Source organism: Camelina sativa, chromosome 10 (assembly GCF_000633955.1).
Source record: "Camelina sativa cultivar DH55 chromosome 10, Cs, whole genome shotgun sequence".
Classification (NCBI taxonomy): Eukaryota; Viridiplantae; Streptophyta; class Magnoliopsida; order Brassicales; family Brassicaceae; genus Camelina; species Camelina sativa.
Window position 1 is genome coordinate 15,398,848 of NC_025694.1, and position 24,534 is coordinate 15,423,381.

The window sequence follows — 24,534 nt, forward strand, 5'->3', positions numbered from 1 at the left end:
GCCAACCATGTTATAAAAGCAAAATTTGGTGTGGCTTGGGAAGACACCACACCCCTTTTGCCCATTAATTTAGTATTGATTTCAAAATTAACAATGGGCTGCTAACATTCTCTAAGCCATGCAAATGATGTGCTTAGTTGTTTACTCTATTTATTTTTTTTATTCAATTATATCTGTTTAAGTGCTTAAAGTTTGTAATATCAAAATCTTAATTTGTCTCTACGTTTAATTATCAACATACACAAAAAAGTATGTTTAAAGGAACAAACATTTCAAGATAATTGAATTATAATAAGGATAACAAACATACAAAAATCCAATCAATGATATGATCTAATCAGATATGTTGTGTGGAGGGTGAGAAGTGATAAACAGAGTCACAGACTGAGCCAAATTTTTCTACTTGCCGCCATTACTCATCGGTCGTCACAATACTTCTCTCATCCACCAATCTTGGAAGACATAGACAAACAGTGTACTGTTACAGACAAGACAGTGTATTGTTATTGTTTTGATGCTTTGTGTTCTCAATGATTTAACTTCAGCAGGCCCGGTCATACGGTAAGGGCCGTGTAAGGCACAGGAAGCAAGATCTATAGGCCATATTATTTTTATTAATTTAATGAGACTACATATATTGTTTTTTCGGTGAAATGATGACTGATGAGTAAATTAGATAGTAAATTGTTTAGTTGAGGTTAAGGTTCGAATTCGAACCTTGTTGTTATTTTTACCTTATCACTGCTCTGCTCCAACATGTCTCTTAGAACACCTCCATTCAATAACTTTTTGGGTATCTTTACATTTTTACAAGAACTAAGAAAACAAAAAAAAAAAAACAAAAAATGTCTACCTAGAGGTTATCTTTTTAGTCAAGTATTACGTCAGTATTTTTTTTTGCCCTCATTATTATTAGTATTATTACTAGGAGGATCACAATGTCACGGAAGAAGTATTTTTAAAAAAAGTAAAATTAAATTTCAAATTTAGAATTATATATTATAAAATTATTTGAGAATTAATAAATAGTTTGAAAATATATGCTAAGTATAATATTAAAAATTATCTCAAAAGAAGAAAGATAATAAGTAAAGCTAAAACTACATAAATATTAAACATATATAATTGTATAATAAAAACAAACAACAATCACAATGAAAACTTATAATAAAAAGTCTTATGACAAAAAGACTCAACTCTAATTTAAAATTTCTTAAATAAAGTCATAATAAATCGAGACAACCTTGTAAATTCTTTTATATGTATTTGAAGTATAAGATGTTTTATGAAAAATTATAGTAAAGAGTAACAAGCATCATAGTATATTAGTATATATTTATTGATATTTATATTATTAATAAACAAATATTATGAAGAAGTGATCCATGAGAATATCAAACGAAAGATAATAATAAGCAAATGCAAATTTCTGATAAAATAATTTTAAAAATGAAATAAATTTTATCTTAAGTGAAAATTTATCAACCAATAATTATAATAAAAATAAAAACTTCTAAAAATAAAAAATAGTTAAATCTTAAAAAGCACATATTCTACGAAGGGTTACGATAAATAAACGCAAATGTAAATTATATAATTAACCTTGATTAATTTCTATATTAATATAATCATTTCTAAAAAAATTAGTTACATTATAGAAGAATATTGGATATTGGATATTAAAATTCATATTATTTAGATTCATTATGAAACTAAAAATTTGTGTAAGCGAACAATGATTTGTTAGAGCACTCTCATCGCATATACTACTGGTGTCTTTAGTTCTTTTTTTAATATAAATATAAGACATGCTTGAGGAGAGGGAAGAAAAAAATGTCTTATGCAAGCCATTTAAAGACATCATTTTAGATCCTTTAGTCTTAGGTGTCACTTTCCTATTGGTTTTCTATTATATTAGAATTTTTAATTTAATTTTTGATTCTGACTTATACTGTCCTATTGGTATCACCGATAAACATGCCCTTCGTTATCTAAGAAGAGAAAATTATAGATAAACATTTAGATAAATATTTATATATAGACCAAAATAAAATTTAAAAGATAAAAATTTAGATAAACATAACTATTCAAAAAGTTGTGAATAATATATGGTGAAACGACACAACTACACACAATGAACAGAAATGTGATTTAAAAAAAAATAAAGAACATCACTGTACAATGAAGAGACACAATATATGTTTTCTCAAAATAAATATAAAAAATATTTAGTGATGAAAAATCGTAACTGTAGTTGGTATTTGTTTTGTTCAAAGCCTTCAATGGCTCTATATATACAATTTTATGTCTATATAAAATTGTATGACATAAAATTTCATGTGCATGGCACATTTTTTTACCTAGGTCTAATTATATTTTCGGTGTAATTTTTAGCTATTTATAAAAGCTCGAGTGTGTTCCATGTTTACTTCAAACTTGAAAATCCTCAAAACACTAAAATGCCAACTTCCGGTAATGGTTGCCCTCGTCATCCTCACTACTTGCTTGTAACTTTCCCGGCTCAAGGTCACATAAACCCGGCGCTCCAACTAGCCAACCGTCTCATCCACCACGGCGCAACCGTCACATACTCCACCGCCATCTCAGCTCACCGTCGTATGNTAATTAACCTTGATTAATTTCTATATTAATATAATCATTTCTAAAAAAATTAGTTACATTATAGAAGAATATTGGATATTGGATATTAAAATTCATATTATTTAGATTCATTATGAAACTAAAAATTTGTGTAAGCGAACAATGATTTGTTAGAGCACTCTCATCGCATATACTACTGGTGTCTTTAGTTCTTTTTTTAATATAAATATAAGACATGCTTGAGGAGAGGGAAGAAAAAAATGTCTTATGCAAGCCATTTAAAGACATCATTTTAGATCCTTTAGTCTTAGGTGTCACTTTCCTATTGGTTTTCTATTATATTAGAATTTTTAATTTAATTTTTGATTCTGACTTATACTGTCCTATTGGTATCACCGATAAACATGCCCTTCGTTATCTAAGAAGAGAAAATTATAGATAAACATTTAGATAAATATTTATATATAGACCAAAATAAAATTTAAAAGATAAAAATTTAGATAAACATAACTATTCAAAAAGTTGTGAATAATATATGGTGAAACGACACAACTACACACAATGAACAGAAATGTGATTTAAAAAAAAATAAAGAACATCACTGTACAATGAAGAGACACAATATATGTTTTCTCAAAATAAATATAAAAAATATTTAGTGATGAAAAATCGTAACTGTAGTTGGTATTTGTTTTGTTCAAAGCCTTCAATGGCTCTATATATACAATTTTATGTCTATATAAAATTGTATGACATAAAATTTCATGTGCATGGCACATTTTTTTACCTAGGTCTAATTATATTTTCGGTGTAATTTTTAGCTATTTATAAAAGCTCGAGTGTGTTCCATGTTTACTTCAAACTTGAAAATCCTCAAAACACTAAAATGCCAACTTCCGGTAATGGTTGCCCTCGTCATCCTCACTACTTGCTTGTAACTTTCCCGGCTCAAGGTCACATAAACCCGGCGCTCCAACTAGCCAACCGTCTCATCCACCACGGCGCAACCGTCACATACTCCACTGCCATCTCAGCTCACCGTCGTATGGGCGAGCCACCTTCCACAAAAGGCTTGTCCTTCGCCTGGTTCACTGATGGATTCGACGACGGTGTTAAGTCCTCCAAAGACCAGAAGATCTACATGTCCGAACTCAAACGCTTCGGTTCGAACGGCCTCAGCGACATCATCAGAGCCAATCTTGACGCCAGTACAGAGCCTATCACAGGCGTAATCTACTCTGTTCTCGTCCCTTGGGCTGCCACTGTAGCGCGTAAGTTTCACCTCCCGACTACACTTCTCTGGGTCGAACCAGCCACTGTACTAGACATCTACTACTACTACTTCAACACCTCTTACAAACACCTCTTCGACACTGATCCGATCAAACTACCGAAACTGCCACTGATCACCACCGGAGACCTCCCCTCGTTTCTTCAACCGTCGAAGGCATTACCATCCGCTCTTGTGACACTAAAAGAACACATCGAAGCTCTCGAGTCGGAACCAAACCCTAAGATTCTTGTGAACACTTTCTCTGCTTTAGAACACGATGCTTTAACCTCCGTTGAGAAACTCAGAATGATTCCAATCGGACCTTTAGTTTCCTCCTCCTCCGACGGTAAAACCGATCTTTTCAAATCTTCCGACGAGGATTACACGAAATGGCTAGACTCAAATCTTGATAAGTCCGTGGTTTACGTATCATTGGGAACTCATGCGGAAGATTTGCCGGAGAAGCACATGGAGGCGCTTACTCACGGCGTGTTAGCCACAAACCGACCGTTTCTGTGGATCGTGAGGGAGAAAAATCAAGAAGAAAAGAATCGGTTTCTTGAAATGATCAGAGGAGTTGAGCGAGGCTTGGTGGTGGATTGGTGTTCTCAGACGGCGGTTTTAGCGCATCGTTCGGTGGGGTGTTTTGTGACTCATTGCGGTTGGAACTCGACGTTGGAGAGTTTAGGGAGTGGTGTTCCTGTGGTTGCGTTTCCGCAGTTTGCTGATCAGTGTACGACGTCGAAGCTTGTGGAGGATGCGTGGAGGATCGGAGTGAAAGTGAAGGTAGAGGAGGATGGACACGTGGCTGGGGAGGAGGTGAGACGGTGTTTGGAGAGGGTGATGAGTGAGGGCGAAGAGGCGGAGGAGATGAGAGAGTGTGCGGCGAAGTGGATGAAGCTGGCTGTTGATGCGGCCGTTGAAGGTGGACCGTCGGATTTGAATCTTAAGGGTTTTGTGGAAGAGTATGGGTTTTAAGTTGTTTTTGCTTTAAAAGGTTCGTGAATCGTGGTAATAATTTGTTTAAGTTTGCTTTAAAAGACATCAACAAAGTTGTATGAACCCGACCCAACTCACTCGTATCATAGTCAAAGCAATGCGGACCATGAACATCTTTTTGAATTATTAGGTTTTTTACACAAACTCTAAGGTCTCCTCCGTAGATGATTTATTCACTCTTGTGCTCTTCCTGATTGATCCTCTAGAAAGAAAAGAAAAAAGGTCTCGTTTATTAACATTACATTGCAGCCTTTTCTTTGTATCCTCTAAATTCTCTCAAAGCTCCCTTTGTTGATAAACCCTTCTTCTCTTTGTTGAAACAATAAACCGGTGCTTGCCATTTCTCATCCTCTAGGACCGCACCAACCTCAAATGTCATTATATGAGCCTCCCTCCCTGCAACAATTTTTCCACTCAGTTCAGATGATTTTTTTGCTTAGAAATAAAACCGAGGTTTCTTGCTAAGTAGAGAATGGCATGGTGATATCACCTGTATAGAAGATCCATTGCACGGGTCTCTTGGTTGCAACATCCTCATAGTACCATATAAAGTCTACCTTCTCCCACTCATTGCAGAGAAACCCACTCACATTTTTTTGACCTAGATACTTGGCTCCATCTAGCCAGTTTGGACGCAGGATTCCAACCTTATGACATCATGAAATTCCAAGCCTATATATTCAGCATAGTTACTATTTACAAAAGCATTACAGGTTCATACAAGACCATTCTCGGTAAACCTTGACTATTATGAAAACCAAACAATCAAGTCTTAGTAGATATGTAAAGTCACGCAGCACCCTCATCTCCTGATCCTACAGGTTTCTACTCTACCAAAGTCCTCTTGGAAACCAAGAGACCCGGTCCTGCACACTACTACTACCAAATCCTAATCTCTCTATCCTGGTTATTACACTCACCAGAGTGATTAGCTAACTTCTGATGAGATGAGAGTTATTGATACAAAGCACAAAGTTAACAATCATAACTGCACAGTGCCTGCTACACTTAACAAGGAAATGCCACAAATACTGGTATTTAGTAAAACGAATGACCAAGTTAGAGTGAAGTAGTAAGAAACAAGAGAGAACTTCGAAATAAATCTGCAGCGAGCTCCATTTTGATCAACTGATGATTTGTGAAATCACCTGACTTTATCCAAAACCTAGAATTCTCTCCTTAGTTATTTCAACTTCCTACTCAAAAAGAAAAAAAGAAACTCAAACCTCTCAAAGAGTATATCCTAATCAGACACTATAGTAACTTTACAATCTTCCTCCATTGTTGCTTAAAATTGGAGCAATCTCTGGTTTTCTAACTCTCATTTTCCCAGTAAAATCACACAAATCAAGAAAAAAACTGACCAAATCCATCATCCATATTCGAATTTGTTCCTATTCTACAGCCAAAAGGTATTCTGAGATCTACGACCGAGTCGTAACAAAAAAAAAAAATACAAACCTCGAGCTGAGCTGAGCGGCAAGATTTTGATTCGTCGAGCGTGTAGACAAAGGATGTACCGTTGTTCCATTCAAGGTCGTAGGTAATGCCGCCGAGCTGCTCCTGGATGATATTGAAATTACGACCGTTGGTCCAGTCGTACCAAAGGTCAATCATCGAGAGATCGCCGGAGTAGTTCATAAACATTAACGCGTGGAACTGGTGTGGCCATGGCGTCGGTACCGGCTCATCGGCGGTGGTGATTTCAACGCCGGCGGTTAAAACGATGAAGATGACGATTAGTATCAGTGGTCGTCTAAAAGCCATCTGTCTCAGGTTTTGGTTGTTACTGCCGGCGATAACTACTTATTTTTATTAAATACTCTATGCTTTTTTTTTTGGAGTAACAAAAATACTATTATTTTGTTAATATGATACTCTAAAATAGTTTAGAGGTACTTGTAGTTAATGGTGAATTGATCTATATATATATTGTTAGCGGTTGTAGTTAGGGTTTTGTACAAACTCTTGATTCGCAAGTTAAGAATATACATTTTACGATTTGGTTAGTTATAATTTAGGACTGAATGATATGACATATTCTTATTATGATTCTCAGTTAATATTATTGGATTAATAGTGTACATTTAAAACTAATAAGATTTTACCAAATATGTAATCGTTTAATAAATGCAAATTACATATTTCTTAAGATGTATTTATCTCGAATTAGTTGCTATATTATTGTAACACCCATGAACCAAAACTCTGCGCTTTGGGGGTGGGTGTCGATCGACACCCATGTTGATGTCGGTCGACACCACTTATTTCTGGTTCGACCAGATTGTTTTAATTATTGATTTGGACCGGTTTGGTTTAAGGAAACCATTGGACCAAGGTTTAAAAAGGAGAAAACGACCTAGGGTCGTGTTTTTGTTGTCTCACGCCGCTTTGAGAGAAAAGAAAAGAGACAAAACTGTTCTTGAGGTTCTAGAGGGAGATTGTGAGATTTAAAGGCTTTGTGGGTGAGATCTTGCTGTGGGAGTGAGGATCTAAGGCTAGGAACGTGTGGGAAGCTTGCTGAGAGTGTGGATTCATTCATTGTTGGTCAAAAACTTCCTGCAAAGGGTGAGTGCATGACCATGACTAATCTAAGCCTTTGATTTCCTTGTTCTTGCTTGTTTGTTGTTGTTTTGTGTGTTTTCTTGCTGGGGATTGGCTTATACAGGTTCCTAATGATGTTTCCGGCATGAGTTTTGAGTATTGGATGATTTGGAGGAGATTGGGAAGCGAGATTCGACTCTCGGCTTCGTGCGGATCACAGTTGCAGGTGGGTGTCGGTCGACACCAGCAAGAATGGGCATCGATCGACACTGTGGGATAGTGTCGGTCGACACCAATGCCAGTGTCGGTCGACACTAGGCTGGTGTCGGTCGACACCTCCCTTCCAGCGAGACGATGTTCGTTTCCTGGTTTGTATGTTTTGTTTGTTGTTTGTTTGGAACATTGGAATCATTGTTGCTTGTGTGTATAGCCCAGTAGATGGGAGGATTGCCTCACTGAGTGTTTATCAAATACTTATGCATCTTAATTTGTGTTTGTGGTGCAGGTAAATGCAAAGTGTGATCGTGGAATCAAGGCAATGAAGAGGAGGATGTTCTAGGGACTCGATTGGTTGTTGTCTGACATTGTTAGGTTGCTAGAGTTGGGTCTTTAGAACTTGCTAGGTTGCCGGTTCCTTGTTCCTTGTTGTTTGACATTGGAATGGTTATGTCTGGATATTGGTTATTCATTAATATTGAATATTTATTGGATATTGGTTTTTGTTATTCCGCTATTGGTTGTGATTGTGGTTAGGTGGCTAGTGGGTATGAGTTTGTATTATTTATTATTTATTAAAAAAAACGGGCCAGGTCGTTTCAATTATAGGGATGTGATTAAGAAGATGTGATAACATAATTTGTGTTGTCAATTTTTTTGTCAAACTCGACCCTATAAATTTGGCATACAAATTAGATCTTTCCTAAGATACAATGGACAATAATTGACAATAAGTGGCATTAATTGGATGTAAATAAATATGCTATTGATTAAAAATGGGCCCAAAATATTCGGCAATCTTAAGGAGGATCCGGATAATTGAATCAGTTATAATTTTAGTTAAAAACTCCGACCTGAAGTTGGTAAAAAGTGATGGCATCATATTGTACTCCAAAAATGTATTCCGAACTCTATATGTGGATATACTTGTTTGGTTACAAATATAGTAAGACAATTTTTAAAATATATATCCGTTTATAAAAATTCAAATCACATCATATGCTGAAAAAAAATTAAAATTTTATTAACTTTATATATTAAATAGTAATTAAAATAATAAAATATAAAATTAAATAAAAGTGAAAGGAAAATTAAATTTCAATCTAACATATTGATTTAAATTAGGTAGATAGATTTTAGGAAATTAATATTATCAAATAAGGAAATAATTTTGTTTGGTTGTAAGAATTGTAGAGAATTTAGCAGGCGACTTGTTTAGATACAAAAATAAGAGAGGGTGGCACAAAAATGTACTCCAAAAATGTTAAGATAGATATATGGTTTATATTTATGGACAATTTTTGGGTTCACCCATAGGGGTGAACCCTTCTTATTCACCCCCTCTTAGTTTAGGAAACAAATTATTGGTTAAGGAAACAAATTCTATATATCAATTAATTTTAAAATTATTAATTCTAAACATTATATTATAGTTTAAATTATAACATCTAAACCCAAATCATTCTTTTTATAAACCTAAATTAAAATATAATTTTTTAAATTGTAAAATCTAAATCCTACCCACTATTTTATAAACCCAAACCGACATATAATTTTGCTTAATTTTAAAATCTAAACCCTAACCAATCTTTTGTAAACCTAAACCGACATATAATTACGTTTAATTGTAAAATCTAAACCCTAAACTCTAACCACTCTTTTGTAAACTCAAACCGACATATAATTTCATTTAATTGTAAAATCTAAACCCTAAACGCTAGCCCCTCTTTTGTAAACCCAAACCGACATATAATTTTGTATAATTGTAAAAACTAAACCCTAACCACATTTTTGTAAACCCAAACCGACATATGATTTAGTTTAATTGTAAAATCTAAACTCTAAGTATTTTTCTTATTTTATAAACCTAAACCAACATAATTTCCTTAATAAAAAATCTACAGAATTGGTTTCCTTAACTTGTTTTGTCTTTTTATTATAATTTTGATTTATTTTATAAATATGATATGACATGGCAATTTGTTGTATTTTGATTGGTTAATTAAGAGGGGGTGAATAAGAGTGGTTCACCCCTAGGGGTGCACCGAAGATTTTTTCTATATTTAAATAAATTTTATCCAATGTAAATTAAGAAAGGATGGTATTTTGTTGCTAGCCATCTACTAGCTCTTTGTTGTGGCTCTTTTGAGTTGTGGTTTTGGGCTCTAGACATAGTAGTGGATTCGTCTTCAGCTGTTTTCTTGCGAGAAGATCACCAATTTTGATTTTGTAGATGGTTAAAGTTGGGTCGACGAGGGTCCGCGTGTAAGAGCTGTTAGTCTTTTTTGGCTTGTCTAAGGTCAAATCTCAAGATTATCTTCTTTGTCCCTAGTTTGGCTCACCTTCTTTTGACTGTTTTTGTACGACTGGATGGTTGTGGCTTCTGTTTCTCTAATATCGTTCGAGCTTGCTTTCGTTCTTGCCGGTGCTGATGATGGTTTGTCGACAGTGTGCTATCATGGTTTATAGCACTTCCGGTCTAATTGGTACTCTCCAGCGTTTACAAGTTTTATGGGAAGGCTTAGTGAGTTTCTTTCTTGATCAACTAGGGAGTTTTAGTGCTTTGGTTTTTGTTTATTTCTTAGTGACATTTGTTTCTAGGTTGTTAGTCTTTGTATCCTTGTTTCCGGAAGTGTAACTTGCTAGCTTATGCTTTCTTTGTTTGGACTTGGTCTTAAATGATTTGGATGTTTTCACCTTTTTGTAGTCAACAGATGTAATGTGTTCAGTTTCTAATATAAATTCTGATGACAAAAAATAAAAATAAAATTAAGGAAGGATCTGAATTGTTATTTGTTTCGGTTGAGACGAACAAATCCGTCGGCGATTATGATGTTTCTTATTTACGATTCATAAATTATGTTTGTAGTGGTGTGTATTAAAAAAAAAACTATAAATCATTTATACAAATAAAGTTGGTACATAGCTATTTGTTGTCCATCCTAAAAATATAGGACTAAACTGTTGATGGATTTGTCCATCCTATCTACCGTAACTATTTGAATCCTAAAAGTTCATTAGTCTTCTCAGCTCAAATATCATTATTGAAGTATTTTCTCAATCTACAATTACCAATACGAATACGTATAGCATCCTCAATTTTGACAACTATATGTATTTTGGGGAAAGAGTTATTGGTTCAATTTGAACCATCCAACCAACAATCTTTTTAAAACCATAGCACAAAAGAACTATGAGATTTGAAAAGAAATCAAAAGGCCGAACAAAAAAAAGCTTTTCATGCATGACTTAATAAACCTACACCATACTCCTACTTATAAACACCACATCACCAATTCCACACCCATTCCCATCTTAAAAATCACAATCTGATCATCACCAACACATTGCAAACAAAACGCAAAGACATGACTCTTCTTGCTTTTTTTCTCCTCACCCTCCTTGTCTTTTCAGGTAACTCATCTTCTCCGTTTATGCATAACGCTTTCAACTCAACAAGTTTTGCCTCATGTTTACATTTTCTATATGTAATATCCCATGTTGAACATGATTTGCTCTGTTTGACAGGTTCATGTTGCTCCGCGCTTAGGTTTCAAAGGCACAAGTACTACTTTCAAAGGAAAACAATGCTAGATTTAGCCAGCAAGATTGGTATCAACTACGGAAGACAAGGAAACAACCTCCCATCTCCATACCAATCCATCAACTTCATCAAATCTATCAAAGCCGGTCATGTCAAACTCTACGACGCTGATCCAGAGAGTCTCACACTCCTCTCTCGAACCAATCTATACGTAACCATAACCGTACCTAACCACCAAATCACCTCACTCAGCTCCAACCAAACCACAGCCGATGAATGGGTCAGAACCAATATCCTCCCTTACTATCCACAAACACAAATTCGCTTTGTCCTCGTCGGGAACGAAGTCCTTAACTACAACTACGGGAACATCTCGGCGAATCTTGTACCGGCGATGCGCAAAATCGTGAACTCTCTCAGATTTCGTGGGATTCACAACATCAAAGTCGGGACACCTCTAGCTATGGATTCTCTACGATCATCGTTTCCTCCTTCTAACGGAACATTCCGGGAAGAAATCGCCGGACCGGTGATACTACCGTTGCTGAAGTTTCTCAACGGAACAAACTCTTACTTCTTCATCAATGTTCATCCTTACTTCCGCTGGTCAAGAAACCCCATGAACTCCACTTTGGACTATGCTCTGTTCCAAGGAAACTCCACTTATACCGACCCTCAAACCGGTTTGGTTTACCGTAATCTTCTAGACCAAATGTTGGATTCCGTTCTCTTCGCGATGACCAAGCTCGGTTACCCACACATCCGCCTCGCAATCTCCGAAACCGGATGGCCTAATTCAGGTGACATAGACGAGACCGGAGCCAACATCCTCAACGCGGCTACATATAACCGGAATCTGATCAAAAAAATGACCGCAAGTCCACCAATCGGTACGCCATCTAGACCCGGTTTACCAATACCGACATTTGTTTTTTCTCTGTTCAACGAAAACCAAAAACCCGGTTCGGGAACACAGAGACATTGGGGAATCATGCATCCCGACGGTCAACCAATCTACGACATAGATTTCACCGGTCAAAGACCCTTAACCGGTTTCAACCCGTTGCCTAAACCGACGAACAACGTTCCATACAAAGGCCAAGTGTGGTGCGTACCGGTGGAAGGAGCTAACGAGGCTGAGCTTGAGGATACTTTGAGAACTGCTTGTGGCAGAAGCAACACCACTTGTGCGGCTTTGGCTCCGGGAAGAGAATGTTACGAACCGGTCTCAGTTTATTGGCACGCAAGCTACGCGATTAGTTCGTACTGGGCTCAGTTCCGCAACCAAAACGTTCGATGTTACTTTAATGGACTAGCTCATGAAACCACGACCAACCCTGGTAATAAGCCCCCTTCTTTGTTCTTTTCAGATACTGGACCAAAATAACCTTTTCGTATAGTCACGATTCACGTGGCAGAGTATGAGTACTTCTGGAATGTATAGTAATTAACAAAACTTTGTTCTTCTTTTACAGGCAATGATCGTTGCAAGTTTCCGAGCGTTACACTGTGAGGATTGAGGAGGAGGAAGACTGATTAAAGCTGGATTACTTATATTGTTCTTTATCTTTGTTGTACCTTTTCTGCTTCATGTTTCACGATGTTGAGAAAAAACAAAATCAAAATAATTAATATATAGTAGCCTTTTTTTTTTCCTTACAAAGCTGATGATGATTATTACATTTCTCTAGGTTAACAAATTAAAATATTAGTTTCAAAAAAAAAAAATAATAAATTAAAATATTCACATTTCTGTATCTTTACTTTACTCTAAAGCTGCAAGCAATCCAGAACCTTTGACTGTAACGTAAAAACACCAAATACAAAAATCAAATTAGCGAAAAGAATGAATGTGAAATAACGTGGTTGGATTTGGATTCACGATCATCACCAAACAATTCGTTCAGAATTAAAATAATGTCGCATACAATTCATGTGATTGCATTGCATTATAAATACACCAAAGTTTTCATACAACGTATAGACGAGCAAATAAAATAAAAATAAATACACCAAATAAAATTAAATTTTGGAAGAAAATATAATAATATTAATAAAAAAAATCTCGTCCGTTGGAAAAAGCCATGGTCGTAAGGATCGAGTCCATTACCAGTGACGACAAGGACATGGTTGGGTCACTTTTGTATCTTATTTAGCTTCGATCTCTCACTATCTCTCAGTTCCATGTCCTTTTTATTAAGGTCCCCGTCTTCATCTTATCTGCAAATGCAACTTCATCTGAAACCTGATTATTCCTTCTTCATTGCGTCTGCCTCGATGATGGCGTCGACCTCTTTGGGACCTTCGACGCTACTATCTTACGCCTCTTCTTCTTCTTCTCGTCAATTTCATGATTTTGGGTTCAGATTGATTTCGAGTCACGAGGGTGTTCGAGTTCCCTCGTTCCGGCGATTTAGGATTCACTGCGAGTCCAAGGCGAGTTCAAAAGTATTCAGCTTTTGTTTTATCTTAACAATTCTGTTCTCGCTTTTTGGGGTTTTGGAACTGAATACGAAAACTCTTCACCTTAATTTCGAAAGTAAACATTATTATATGTTTTTGAGATCATTCCTATTAGTTTAGAAAAGTTATTAAAATTGTTATCCTTTTTTCATGTTCAATGCAAAGTTTGTAGCTTTTTGTTGATTCAATGGGTCCCAAGTCCCCACTGTCCTCTAGATGAAACAAGGCCTTGGATTTGAATCTTTTGATATGTATGATTCAGGAAAAAGAAGTGAGGACGTCTTCGCCAGTCCTTGAAAGCTCGTCACTGTCCGGAGATTCTGCTTTGCGTTCTAATGAATGGAAGGCTGTTCCGGATATTTGGAGATCATCTGCAGATAAGTATGGTGATAGAGTTGCATTGGTGGATCCTTATCATGATCCTCCTTTGAAACTGACCTACAAACAGGTAGGTTCCTTACTAATGCTTCTTTTCATCAATATTGTTGCAAAGAAGAAAAAGGAGAGGCCATTCCTTCACATTTTCCACCCCAGCAATTTTATTTATTTATTTATTTAGTAGCTATTTATTAAGGCAAGCAGGGTCCAGTCACTTTAAATAACATAAAAATATTCTAGTATGTTCCTAGATGGCTAGATATCATCCAGTTTTTGGTACTGTTAAGCAAAATATGTTGACTACTGTGTGTGAGGATGGATATAGCAAATTCAATTCTTAGTAGATTGTTAAAATGATGGTGTTGAAGGAAGAGTAGCTAGTTGATATGCTTGTTCTGTTCCTAATGATGATCCAAATTCTGGATCTTTTGAAGAACCAGTTGATGCTTTTCTAGTGCTATTAGTTGGGCATTCCCATTGGTGTAGTTCTGTTCCCAGCGATTCAGATATTAATTATTTATTAAAAACTGAAGCCTTTTTTTGCTTACTTAACTTTTAGGTGGAACAAGAAATTTTGGACTTTGCCGAGGGCTTAAGAGTTGTTGGAATGAAAGCAAATGAGAAGATTGGACTTTTTGCGGATAACTCCTGCAGATGGCTTGTTTCAGATCAAGGTATGTGGTTGATGATATGGAAATGGAACACACTAGGGCCTCCCTAGTAGGGGGATTGATTTCATTAAATATTTGCATCATCACCAAGCTGTGCTTGCCTTACATATATTATATAACTATCAAACAAAAGTCTTTCGAGCTACGTTTGAGATGTTACTGATCTTTTTCTTTTTTTCCTTCTAAGTTTCTAGTTCGTCACACATCCAATCACCATATATTTATCCTTCCTCTCTGTCAAGCTGTAGGGCTTTTGTATACGCTTAGCTATTTAAACTGCACTTCTTGCCTTCTTGCTACAATAGTTCTAATAATATACACTGCTTTTTCATATCTCCTTCTCTCACACAATTATTTGTATCTTTGTCTGTTTATTACTTTCTGCCAGGTATAATGGCCACAGGAGCAGTCAATGTTGTCAGAGGATCTAGGTCCTCGGTTGAAGAGTTACTGCAGATATACCGTCATTCTGAAAGGTATGCCAACAGTTTCCGTACTTATTAGCATACCTATTACTAATAAGTTAATAGTTGGCTTTCATATAAACACAAGGATTTTTATCACTGTATACTGACCTCATTTTTTTACCGTTTGTTTCATCATCTTGTGTATTTTGTTATAATGAAATAGTTCTATAATGAATCAGTTTTAGTTCTATGTCTTCAGATGCATCTAATGATGCTGTTGAGTCTACGAGCAGTATGCATGGTTTAGGTGTAGTAGTTCTCATCAAAACAGCTTCTTGATTTCTCATTCATCTTATTCCATCACTCTCCTGTAAAAATCATAACTATTCAAAAAGATTCTTGGATGGCAAAACAGATCTTTCGTCCCTCCATATACTTGTGTCTCTTCAACTACATATGCCATATTTGTTTTTGCAATACAGAGATCAAGAATTTCAAGTGATCTGTATTGCAGTGTAGCCCTTGTTGTGGATAATCCTGAGTTTTTCAACCGCATTGCTGAGACATTTACTTCCAAGGCATCTCTGAGATTTTTGATACTTCTCTGGGGTGAGAAATCATCATTGGTCACACAGGGGTTGCAGGTTCCAGTTTACAGTTATGCAGAAATTAAAAGCCTAGGACAGGAAAGGCGTGCAAAATTGTCAGGATCTAAGGATACCAGTACGTTGAGATTCTATGTTTTTCTCTTAAGGCCCTAATAGAATAATCTCCTCCTGATGCTAACAAACTGATGACTGCAGGTAACTATAATTTCATCAATTCAGATGATATAGCCGCAATTATGTATACCAGTGGTACCACGGGAAATCCGAAAGGCGTTACGCTTACACATCGGAATCTTTTACACCAGGTTGAAGCTAATAGGCACAATACTTTTTTGCAAGCGTTCTTTGGTGATTCTGTCTCTTTTATATATCAAGTTTTCCTTTTTTACTTTCTGGAAACAATAGGTTTTGAGAATCTTTAATGTTTTCTTAAACACTTTCCAGATAAAGCATTTATCCAAATATGTACCTGCTCAAGCTGGCGATAGATTTCTAAGCATGCTGCCATCATGGCATGCCTATGAACGTGCTAGTGAATACTTCATATTCACCTGTGGGATTGAGCAAATGTATACTTCTATAAGATACTTAAAGGTTATTCTCATCATCTGTTAAGTCAGTATCTTTTGCAATCATCGTACTTATATTGAGTTGTGTTGGTCCCCTGTTTGTGTGATACTTCACTAACATTCCGAGATGATTCACCTTAATGTTTTTCTTAACGTTTGATCCGTTTGGCTCCAATTCATTTTTACATTGTTTTCTTTTGGCACAGGATGATCTAAAGCGGTACCAACCAAACTATATTGTTTCCGTTCCGTTGGTATATGAGACACTTTACAGGTTTGTCATTACATTAAACTTAAAAGTTTGCACAATACTCATATTCTATTGATGATGGACTCTATACATAGTTAATACTGAAGTGCTGTATGTATTTGTTTCAATAAGTCATAAATTCATCTCTCACAGCTAAGAGAATTTTAGTTAATCTTGTTTCTGGGCAAGCCTGGTGAAGTACACTCCTAATGAGTGTTCTGCTCAATCGTTCCATATTTCTGAAGAATAGTCCATCATCTCAATCATTAACTACTCAGAATTTTCATTATGTGTTGGTTGCTAAACAATTTTTCACTCTTTTTTTTTGTTTCCTCTTTGAGCTCTTCAGTGGGATTCAAAAGCAAATTTCTTCAAGTTCTGCTGCCCGAAAACTTCTAGCACTTACATTGATCAGAGTCAGTATGGCATATATGGAGATGAAAAGGATATATGAGGTTCATGAACATGATGCCCTCTTGACCGTATAGTTTGTTTTAACCTGTTTGTGGTTCCTGAAGTTTTGATATGGTCTTTGGTCTGGTTTACAGGGTATGTGTCTGACAAAAGAGCAAAAGCCTCCAATGTATATTGTTGCTTTGGTGGATTGGTTGTGGGCAAGAGTAATCGCGGCCTTATTGTGGCCATTACATATGTTGGCCAAAATGCTTATCTACAAGAAAATACATGCGTCTATTGGAATATCGAAGGTAGTGCACGGATTCTATTTTCTATCTTGTATCGTTAGCTTTATATTTATGGTGAAATACTGATACGATATTGGTTTCCACAGGCTGGTATTAGCGGAGGTGGTAGTTTACCCATTCATGTTGATAAGTTTTTTGAGGTTAAGCCATCTATAATTTCTCTTTGTTTGGCATTGAAAGTTTCGATATCTAAAAGACTTAGTTCCGAAATTATGCAGGCCATCGGGGTGACTCTACAAAATGGTTATGGTTTGACAGAGACCTCGCCTGTTGTGTGTGCACGGACGCTTAGCTATAATGTAAGTCGTTCCTGCTTCCATATCCTTATTTGTTTTGAACTCACAATGCTTTAAAGTTTCCTTTTGAGTGTTTGCAAAAAAAAGATGGTATCATTTCTGAAATGCTCTTACCAAAGTTCTAATAACTGTTATTTCTTTTGATCCATCGTTTGCCTTTTTCTACGACTTTAACCGTATTTCGTTTGTCTCTTTTGTTGTTGTCAAAGGTTCTTGGATCAGCTGGGCATCCAATGCATGGTACAGAATTCAAAATTGTAGATCCTGAGACTAATAATGTACTCCCTCCTGGTTCAAAAGGCATTATCAAAGTCAGAGGTCCACAGGTTATGAAGGGTTATTATAAGGTAGTGTTGTACTTTTAGCTTACTTAATCATAATATTACTACTGTGAAGTTGTGAAAAAGGTGACAGAAAAACACTCGTTTCTTCTGAATAACCTGCTAATAAGCATATATATATAGCTTCCTAGCTTTGTCATAATGCATATTTCTCTTGCGTCCTCAAATTTAAGTTTGTTGCCTGACTCATCATCAAGCAAACATCTAAGTAAGGGTTTTTGCATTGATGATTAAATTTGGGTTTAACTCATCTTTGTGTTGGTGTGTGCTTTTCAGAATCCATTGACGACAAAGCAAGTTCTAAATGAGAGTGGATGGTTCAATACAGGAGATACGGGTTGGATTGCTCCCCATCACTCAATAGGGCGGAGTCGCCGCTGTGGAGGTGTCATTGTTCTTGAAGGCCGTGCGAAGGACACAATTGTACTATCCACAGGTATAATCCAAGTCACAAACATGTTCAAATGCATAAATGAACCCAAAATCGATTAGACAAGAGAAATCGGTCCTTAAATTGATAACATCATCGTTGTTATAGGTGAAAATGTGGAACCATTGGAGATTGAAGAAGCCGCCATGAGAAGCAGTTTGATTGATCAAATCCTTGTTATTGGACAGGTTCTTGAATTATCTTAAAGAATGTTACAAACATGACAAATCTTAGTATCGATGATTCGTTTATCTTTCGTTATTCGAATTGACTTCTCTTTCACAGGATCGACGCCGCCTTGGAGCCATCATTATCCCAAACAAAGAGGAAGCACAAAGAGTAGATCCTGAAATACCCGAAGAAAAACTAAAGAGCTTGATCTACCAAGAACTGAGGAAATGGTAATAACTACTTCTTAAACTAATTAGAGCTAAAACTAATTAGAGCTTATCTTTACTATGTTTCAAACAATGTTACAGGACATCAGAATGTTCGTTTCAAGTCGGACCGGTCTTGATCATCGACGAGCCCTTCACGGTAATCCTCTCTTATTGATATTTTGGCTTATTAAGGACCCAAAAAGATCCAAAACCTCATGAAGAAAACTGTTTTATGACAACATTGCAGATAGACAACGGCTTGATGACACCAACGATGAAGATTAGACGGGACAAGGTCGAGGCTAAATACAAAGACGAGATTGATCAACTCTACAATTAAGACATTCGTATTTTAGTCTTGTTCCTGTTGTTAATATTAGTTAAATCATACCCAAAAAAAAAAATTATTAGCTGAACTTTTAATTAGCAAGAAAAAAAAAAATTGTAATATTAATGTTGTTTTCAAGTTTTCTTTTCAATTCTTCATATTTAAACTAATTAGGATATTAGTAAAGCGACAACATAATCTATTGAAACCATAAAGCGACCAACAGCTAATGAATGCTTATTCCTCACTATCTTCATCAGCTCCAGCTCTGCGCGAGGAATCGAACCTTAACCACTGGCAAAGTCCTCCATGCCCACATCGTCAAGCTCGGGATCGATCAATGTTGCCCTTTGGCCAACACTCTTGTCAATGTCTACGGAAAATGCGGCGCTGCTTATCATGCTCTCCAGTTGTTCGACGAAATGCCTCACAGAGACCACATCGCCTGGGCTTCAGTTCTCACAGCTCTTAATCAAGCGAATCTCTCTGGTAAGACTCTCTCAGTGTTTTCTTCAGTGGGTTTGAGGGATGGGCTGCGACCGGATGGTTTTGTGTTCTCGGCACTTGTTAAGGCTTGTGCTAACTTAGGATCTATTGAGCTTGGAAAGCAAGTTCATTGCCATTTTATAGTCTCTGAGTATTCGAATGACGATGTTGTTAAGTCTTCACTGGTTGATATGTATGCTAAATGTGGATTGGTCGATAGTGCTAAAGCAGTTTTCGATTCTATAAGAGTGAAAAACACCATTTCATGGACTGCCATGGTATCTGGATATGCTAAAAGCGGAAGAAAGGAAGAAGCTTTGAAGCTTTTTAGGGAGTTACCAGTCAAGAATTTGTATTCTTGGACTGCATTGATCTCTGGTTTTGTACAGAGTGGGAAAGGGCTTGAGGCTTTTTCTATATTCACTGAAATGAGGAGAGAAAGAGTTGACATTTTGGATCCGTTGGTCCTCTCGAGCATTGTTGGCGCTTGTGCTAATCTGGCAGCTTCGATAGCGGGGAGGCAGGTTCACGGGTTGGTTATAGCTCTAGGATTTGATTCTTGTGTGTTTATTAGTAACGCCCTTATCGATATGTATGCTAAATGCAGTGATGTTATAGCTGCAAAGGGTATATTTAGTAGAATGCGCCACAGAGATGTAGTTTCATGGACATCGCTTATAGTTGGAATGGCTCAGCATGGGCAAGCTGAGAAGGCATTAGCAGTGTATGATGACATGGTTACTCACGGTGTAAAGCCCAATGAGGTCACATTTGTTGGGTTGATATATGCGTGTAGCCATGTCGGTTTTGTAGCGAAAGGCCGTGCGCTTTTCCAATCAATGACCAAGGAATATGAAATTCGTCCATCACTGCAGCATTATACATGTTTATTGGATCTTTTTGGTCGATCTGGCCTCCTTGATGAGGCTGAGAACTTAATACATACAATGCCGTTTCCTCCAGATGAACCAACTTGGGCTGCTTTACTTAGCGCTTGTAAGCGCCAGGGACAAGGTGAGATGGGTGTAAGAATCGCTGATCATCTTGTAAGCTGCTTTAAACCGAAAGATCCATCAACTTATATACTTTTATCAAACATCTATGCAAGTGCTTCTTTATGGGGAAAAGTATCAGAAGCAAGAAGGAAACTAGGAGATATGGAAGTCAGGAAAGATCCAGGGTACAGTAGTGTCGAAGTCAGGAAAGAAACCGAAGTTTTTTATGCAGGAGAAACATCTCATCCTCTAAAAGAAGACATATTTAGATTGCTTAAGAAGTTAGAGGAAGAAATGAGAAGAAGAAATGGTTATGTTCCTGATACGAGTTGGATACTACACGATATGGATGACCAAGAAAAAGAGAAGCTATTGTTTTGGCACAGTGAACGATCCGCTGTTGCATACGGATTGCTCAAGGCTGTTCCGGGAACTCCTATACGGATTGTGAAAAATCTAAGGGTTTGTGGAGATTGTCATGTTGTTCTGAAACATATAAGTGAGATTACAGAAAGAGAGATTATAGTTAGAGATGCAACTAGATATCATCATTTTAAGGGAGGGAAATGTTCCTGCAATGACTTCTGGTAACTGGTAAGTCCTTAGCTTCTCTGTTGTAACACTTTGTATTTGAAATTTGCTAAGATTTTTTTAGAATTGCGTATAGTGATGAATGATGACGGTCACGCAACATCGAGTTGTATCTATCTTCAGTAAAGAACAAGAAGATGGGCCAGTTCACTTCACATGCATTATAGATAAACAACAAAAGTGTCACTATTTAATCGTACTTACTGACCACTCACGATTTTAGTAACGTTTTTATTCTAACTTTACTCATCAACTCATAATACAATAACAACACGTGCATGGACTTACGCTAAGAAATGAATAATAGAATGACATAAATAGATAATTTAAAACACATCCAGATATACTTTGGTAGTTTGGTTAGTAACTTAGTACTTACAAAAAGCTGCATAAATCTGTTTAGATTCCTTAATGTACAACTAAACCCTTTTAGCAAAAAGTAGAATTATTTAAAGAATATTATTTCTAGTCACATGCTTTATATAGAGAGTAGAGACATATGCAATGGAAACAAATAGATAACCAAGACACGTCAACATCACTCTTATAGCCAAAAGCTTCTCGTACTCATAGATCATTTGTATTCTTTCGTTTGAGATAAACTCAGAGACGTGTAGCTTCACTACTTCCACATACTCAATAGAGAAAGAGATGGCTACCGAAACCGTATTGGCGACGGCAGTGAGCAACGGGGGAAGCAAAATATGCTGCAAGTCTGGTCCAGGTTACGCGACGCCTCTCGCCGCCATGGCTGGTCCACGGGAAAAGCTCATCTACGTCACCGCCCTCTACTCTGGTTCACATTTCATTATACCATCTTCTACCTATTATTATTCAATACTATTTTTGGACTGAACTGAATCTTTCTCTGGTTCCTCTGTATTCTGATACCTTTTGTTTTGTTTGAGTGGGGGTAACTAGGAACGGGGCGAGACAAACCGGACTACTTGGCAACGGTGGATGTGGATCCAAGTTCACCTACTTATTCAAGTGTCATTCACAGATTGAAAATGCCTTATGTGGGAGATGAGCTTCACCACACTGGTTGGAACTCTTGCAGCTCTTGCCATGGTGATGCTTCTGCTGATAGACGTTACCTTGTCTTGCCAGGCTTAATGTAAGATCTTTGCATTGATGAATCCTCTCATCACATTTCTAGATGATGAATTGACAAAATTTGTGTTTCTTTCTTGATTTTGAATGAAGATCTGGTCGCATTTATGCAATCGACACAAAGACCGATCCAAAGGCTCCCTCTCTGTATAAGGTTGTAGAGCCTAAAGAGATTGCTGAGAAGACAGGATTAGCATTTCCACACACGTCTCACTGCCTCGCCTCGGGGGATATGTTGGTGTCTTGCCTTGGGGATAGAGAAGGAAACGCTAAAGGGAATGGGTTTCTCCTTCTTGACTCTGACTTCAATGTGAAAAGCAGGTGGGATAAACCAGGAAATAGTCCTTTGTTTGGATATGATTTCTGGTACCAACCTCGGTTCAAGACAATGATCAGCACTTCTTGGGGAGCACCTAAAGCTTTCTCCAAAGGTTTTGATCTCCAGCACGTTGCTGATGGATTGTACGGAAGTCATTTACATGTTTATAGTTGGCCTGAAGGTGAAATGAAGCAAGTTATTGACCTTGGAAATACTGGACTCTTACCTCTTGAGGTAACACTATAACATAAGTGTGACGATCTGTGTTAGTATTTAGTAACCAAGAATGTAATCTAATCTTCTTGTTGTTGCTGTTATGTGGTTGCAGATTAGGTTCTTGCATGATCCGTCTAAAGATACAGGGTATGTTGGGAGTGCCTTGTCGAGTAATATGATTAGATTTTTCAAGAACAGTGATGATACATGGAGTCATGAGGCAAGTGAAGTTTCTTAATGTTCTTTTTTTTTCTTTCTGTTTTTTCAAATCTATGATTAACTGGTCTTGTTTCAGGTGGTTATATCAGTAAAACCGTTGAAGGTCGAAAACTGGATTCTTCCAGAGATGCCGGGGCTTATTACCGACTTCTTGATCTCACTCGATGATCGGTTTTTCTACTTTGTGAACTGGCTTCATGGAGATGTTCGTCAGTACAACATAGAAGACCCTAAAAACCCTGTCTTAACCGGACAGATTTGGGTCGGAGGATTACTACAAAAGGGTAGTCCTTATAAGGCTGTTGGAGAAGATGGTAACACTTACCAATTCGATGTTCCTCAGATCAAGGTTTGTACCAAACACTAATATCTTTGGAACGTTTAACCAAATTTTACATTCTTTTGACCACTGTTTGTTGTGATTTCAGGGGAAATCTCTAAGAGCAGGACCACAGATGATCCAACTGAGCCTCGATGGGAAACGATTGTATGCGACGAACTCGCTGTTCAGCGCATGGGACCGTCAGTTTTACCCGGAAATCATGGAGAAAGGCTCACACATAATCCAAATCGATGTTGACACAGACAAAGGTGGTCTCACCATAAACCCTGACTTCTTTGTAGACTTTGGTGATGAACCAGACGGTCCTGCACTTGCTCATGAAATGAGATATCCCGGAGGAGACTGCACTTCCGATATCTGGATTTGAATAATTTGGCTTCTCTCAAAGAGTGAAGCTGGCTGGATTTGTGTGATTCACTGTTGTTATGTTTCAATATAGTGTGTTGTAATAAATAAGGGCATCTCCATTGGTTGGACTCTTATTTTGAAGTTCTTATATTTTTTATTAACTAAAAAGTATATTTTTACAAATTAAGAGTTTTTGTTGTTGAATAAAATTATAGTACTCCAATAGTAGACTCTTATTAGGGTTCTTATTTTTGAAAAAAAAGTTATTTTTATAATATAATTAATTTAAGTAGAACAATTAATTTAAATATTTAAACAATTAAGATTTTATTAAAATAGAAAATTATTGCATTTCATAAACTTTTAAACATTCAAAACATAAAAGCATATTAAAATAGAAGTAGAAATCATAAATGGAGAAAAAGATTAGTTGTAATCTTGATTTGTGCCAAACTTTTGCCAAATATTCTCAACCAAATCATCCTTCAATTGTTGATGTTTTTGTTGATTACGAATTTCCTTCCGCTTGCTCAGCATGGTCATCAAATTGCTGACATTTGATGATATATCAGTTGAAACTGTGGAGTCCACTTGTGAAGTTCTGTTTGCTTCCACTTGTGCGAATTCTGTTGGATCAAACGGCATGTACCCATCTCGTTCGTCTTCTACTATCATATTGTGAAGTATGATACACGCTCTCATTATCTTTCCAATTGTTTCCTTATCATGGATAAGAGCCGGGTTTTTTACTATGGCAAAGCGAGCTTGCAAGACTCCAAAAGCACGCTCGACATCTTTACGGACAGCTTCTTGCCATGTAGCAAACAAGGATGCCTTTGGACATTGTGGAATCTGAATAGATTGGATAAAAGTAGCCCATTTCGGATAAATACCATCGGTGA

The 24,534-nt window shown here is 36.8% G+C and overlaps 6 protein-coding genes across 9 annotated transcripts; 5 read left to right on the forward strand and 1 right to left on the reverse strand.

Moving 5' to 3' along the window:
* On the forward strand, positions 3,384 to 4,996 carry LOC104719047 (UDP-glycosyltransferase 75C1-like). The gene has a single exon (XM_010436891.2). The coding sequence runs from the start codon at positions 3,488 to 3,490 to the stop codon at positions 4,850 to 4,852; it is 1,365 nt and encodes a 454-aa protein (XP_010435193.1). The 5' UTR covers positions 3,384 to 3,487; the 3' UTR covers positions 4,853 to 4,996.
* On the reverse strand, positions 5,028 to 6,709 carry LOC104719046 (uncharacterized protein At4g14100). The gene is made up of 3 exons (XM_010436890.2): positions 6,335 to 6,709; positions 5,364 to 5,520; positions 5,028 to 5,269 (listed from the first exon to the last, which is right to left on the reverse strand). The coding sequence occupies exons 1-3, from the start codon at positions 6,638 to 6,640 to the stop codon at positions 5,112 to 5,114; spliced, it is 621 nt and encodes a 206-aa protein (XP_010435192.1). The 5' UTR covers positions 6,641 to 6,709; the 3' UTR covers positions 5,028 to 5,111.
* On the forward strand, positions 10,773 to 12,831 carry LOC104719048 (probable glucan endo-1,3-beta-glucosidase A6). 2 transcript variants are annotated; one of them, XM_010436892.2, is made up of 3 exons: positions 10,773 to 11,047; positions 11,162 to 12,517; positions 12,653 to 12,831. In XM_010436892.2, exons 1-3 carry the CDS (start codon positions 11,002 to 11,004, stop codon positions 12,688 to 12,690), a joined length of 1,440 nt encoding a protein of 479 aa, XP_010435194.1. In that variant the 5' UTR covers positions 10,773 to 11,001; the 3' UTR covers positions 12,691 to 12,831. The 2 variants fall into 2 exon arrangements, with proteins under 2 accessions (XP_010435194.1, XP_019086712.1); XM_019231167.1 differs by having other exon boundaries at positions 10,773 to 12,517.
* Positions 13,167 to 19,086, forward strand: LOC104719049 (long-chain-fatty-acid--[acyl-carrier-protein] ligase AEE15, chloroplastic). 2 transcript variants are annotated; one of them, XM_010436894.2, is made up of 18 exons: positions 13,167 to 13,613; positions 13,903 to 14,088; positions 14,578 to 14,692; positions 15,078 to 15,165; positions 15,611 to 15,819; positions 15,900 to 16,009; positions 16,149 to 16,298; positions 16,480 to 16,547; positions 16,873 to 16,978; positions 17,072 to 17,230; positions 17,314 to 17,367; positions 17,446 to 17,526; positions 17,733 to 17,870; positions 18,141 to 18,300; positions 18,403 to 18,482; positions 18,580 to 18,695; positions 18,774 to 18,831; positions 18,922 to 19,086. In XM_010436894.2, the coding sequence occupies exons 1-18, from the start codon at positions 13,362 to 13,364 to the stop codon at positions 19,012 to 19,014; spliced, it is 2,223 nt and encodes a 740-aa protein (XP_010435196.1). In that variant the 5' UTR covers positions 13,167 to 13,361; the 3' UTR covers positions 19,015 to 19,086. The 2 variants fall into 2 exon arrangements, with proteins under 2 accessions (XP_010435196.1, XP_010435195.1); XM_010436893.2 differs by having other exon boundaries at positions 13,319 to 13,625.
* Positions 19,189 to 21,076, forward strand: LOC104719050 (pentatricopeptide repeat-containing protein At4g14050, mitochondrial-like). Of its 2 annotated transcripts, XM_019231166.1 has the most exons (2): positions 19,312 to 19,491; positions 19,575 to 21,076. In XM_019231166.1, the coding sequence occupies exons 1-2, from the start codon at positions 19,312 to 19,314 to the stop codon at positions 21,072 to 21,074; spliced, it is 1,680 nt and encodes a 559-aa protein (XP_019086711.1). In that variant the 3' UTR covers positions 21,075 to 21,076. The 2 variants fall into 2 exon arrangements, with proteins under 2 accessions (XP_010435197.1, XP_019086711.1); XM_010436895.2 differs by having other exon boundaries at positions 19,189 to 21,076.
* On the forward strand, positions 21,682 to 23,766 carry LOC104719052 (selenium-binding protein 2). Its single transcript, XM_010436897.2, has 6 exons — positions 21,682 to 21,870; positions 21,996 to 22,191; positions 22,281 to 22,740; positions 22,835 to 22,942; positions 23,018 to 23,290; positions 23,370 to 23,766. Exons 1-6 carry the CDS (start codon positions 21,726 to 21,728, stop codon positions 23,649 to 23,651), a joined length of 1,464 nt encoding a protein of 487 aa, XP_010435199.1. The 5' UTR covers positions 21,682 to 21,725; the 3' UTR covers positions 23,652 to 23,766.

Bases quoted from the DNA above. Each gene is read 5' to 3' on its own strand.
- LOC104719048 (XM_019231167.1), top strand. From the start codon at position 11,002: ATGACTCTTCTTGCTTTTTTTCTCCTCACCCTCCTTGTCTTTTCAGGT. The intron at 12,518-12,652 runs GTAATAAGCCCC...CTTCTTTTACAG, and splicing joins TGAAACCACGACCAACCCTG to GCAATGATCGTTGCAAGTTT.
- LOC104719047 (XM_010436891.2), top strand. From the start codon at position 3,488: ATGCCAACTTCCGGTAATGGTTGCCCTCGTCATCCTCACTACTTGCTT.
- LOC104719052 (XM_010436897.2), top strand. From the start codon at position 21,726: ATGGCTACCGAAACCGTATTGGCGACGGCAGTGAGCAACGGGGGAAGC. The intron at 22,741-22,834 runs GTAACACTATAA...ATGTGGTTGCAG, and splicing joins CTGGACTCTTACCTCTTGAG to ATTAGGTTCTTGCATGATCC. The intron at 23,291-23,369 runs GTTTGTACCAAA...TTGTGATTTCAG, and splicing joins TCGATGTTCCTCAGATCAAG to GGGAAATCTCTAAGAGCAGG.
- LOC104719049 (XM_010436893.2), top strand. From the start codon at position 13,362: ATGTCCTTTTTATTAAGGTCCCCGTCTTCATCTTATCTGCAAATGCAA. The intron at 16,548-16,872 runs GTTTGTCATTAC...TGAGCTCTTCAG, and splicing joins GTATATGAGACACTTTACAG to TGGGATTCAAAAGCAAATTT. The intron at 18,301-18,402 runs GTATAATCCAAG...TCGTTGTTATAG, and splicing joins CACAATTGTACTATCCACAG to GTGAAAATGTGGAACCATTG.
- LOC104719050 (XM_010436895.2), top strand. From the start codon at position 19,236: ATGCTTATTCCTCACTATCTTCATCAGCTCCAGCTCTGCGCGAGGAAT.
- LOC104719046 (XM_010436890.2), bottom strand. From the start codon at position 6,640: ATGGCTTTTAGACGACCACTGATACTAATCGTCATCTTCATCGTTTTA. The intron at 5,521-6,334 runs GTTTGTATTTTT...TGATGTCATAAG, and splicing joins GCCGCTCAGCTCAGCTCGAG to GTTGGAATCCTGCGTCCAAA. The intron at 5,270-5,363 runs GTGATATCACCA...AAATTGTTGCAG, and splicing joins GCAATGGATCTTCTATACAG to GGAGGGAGGCTCATATAATG.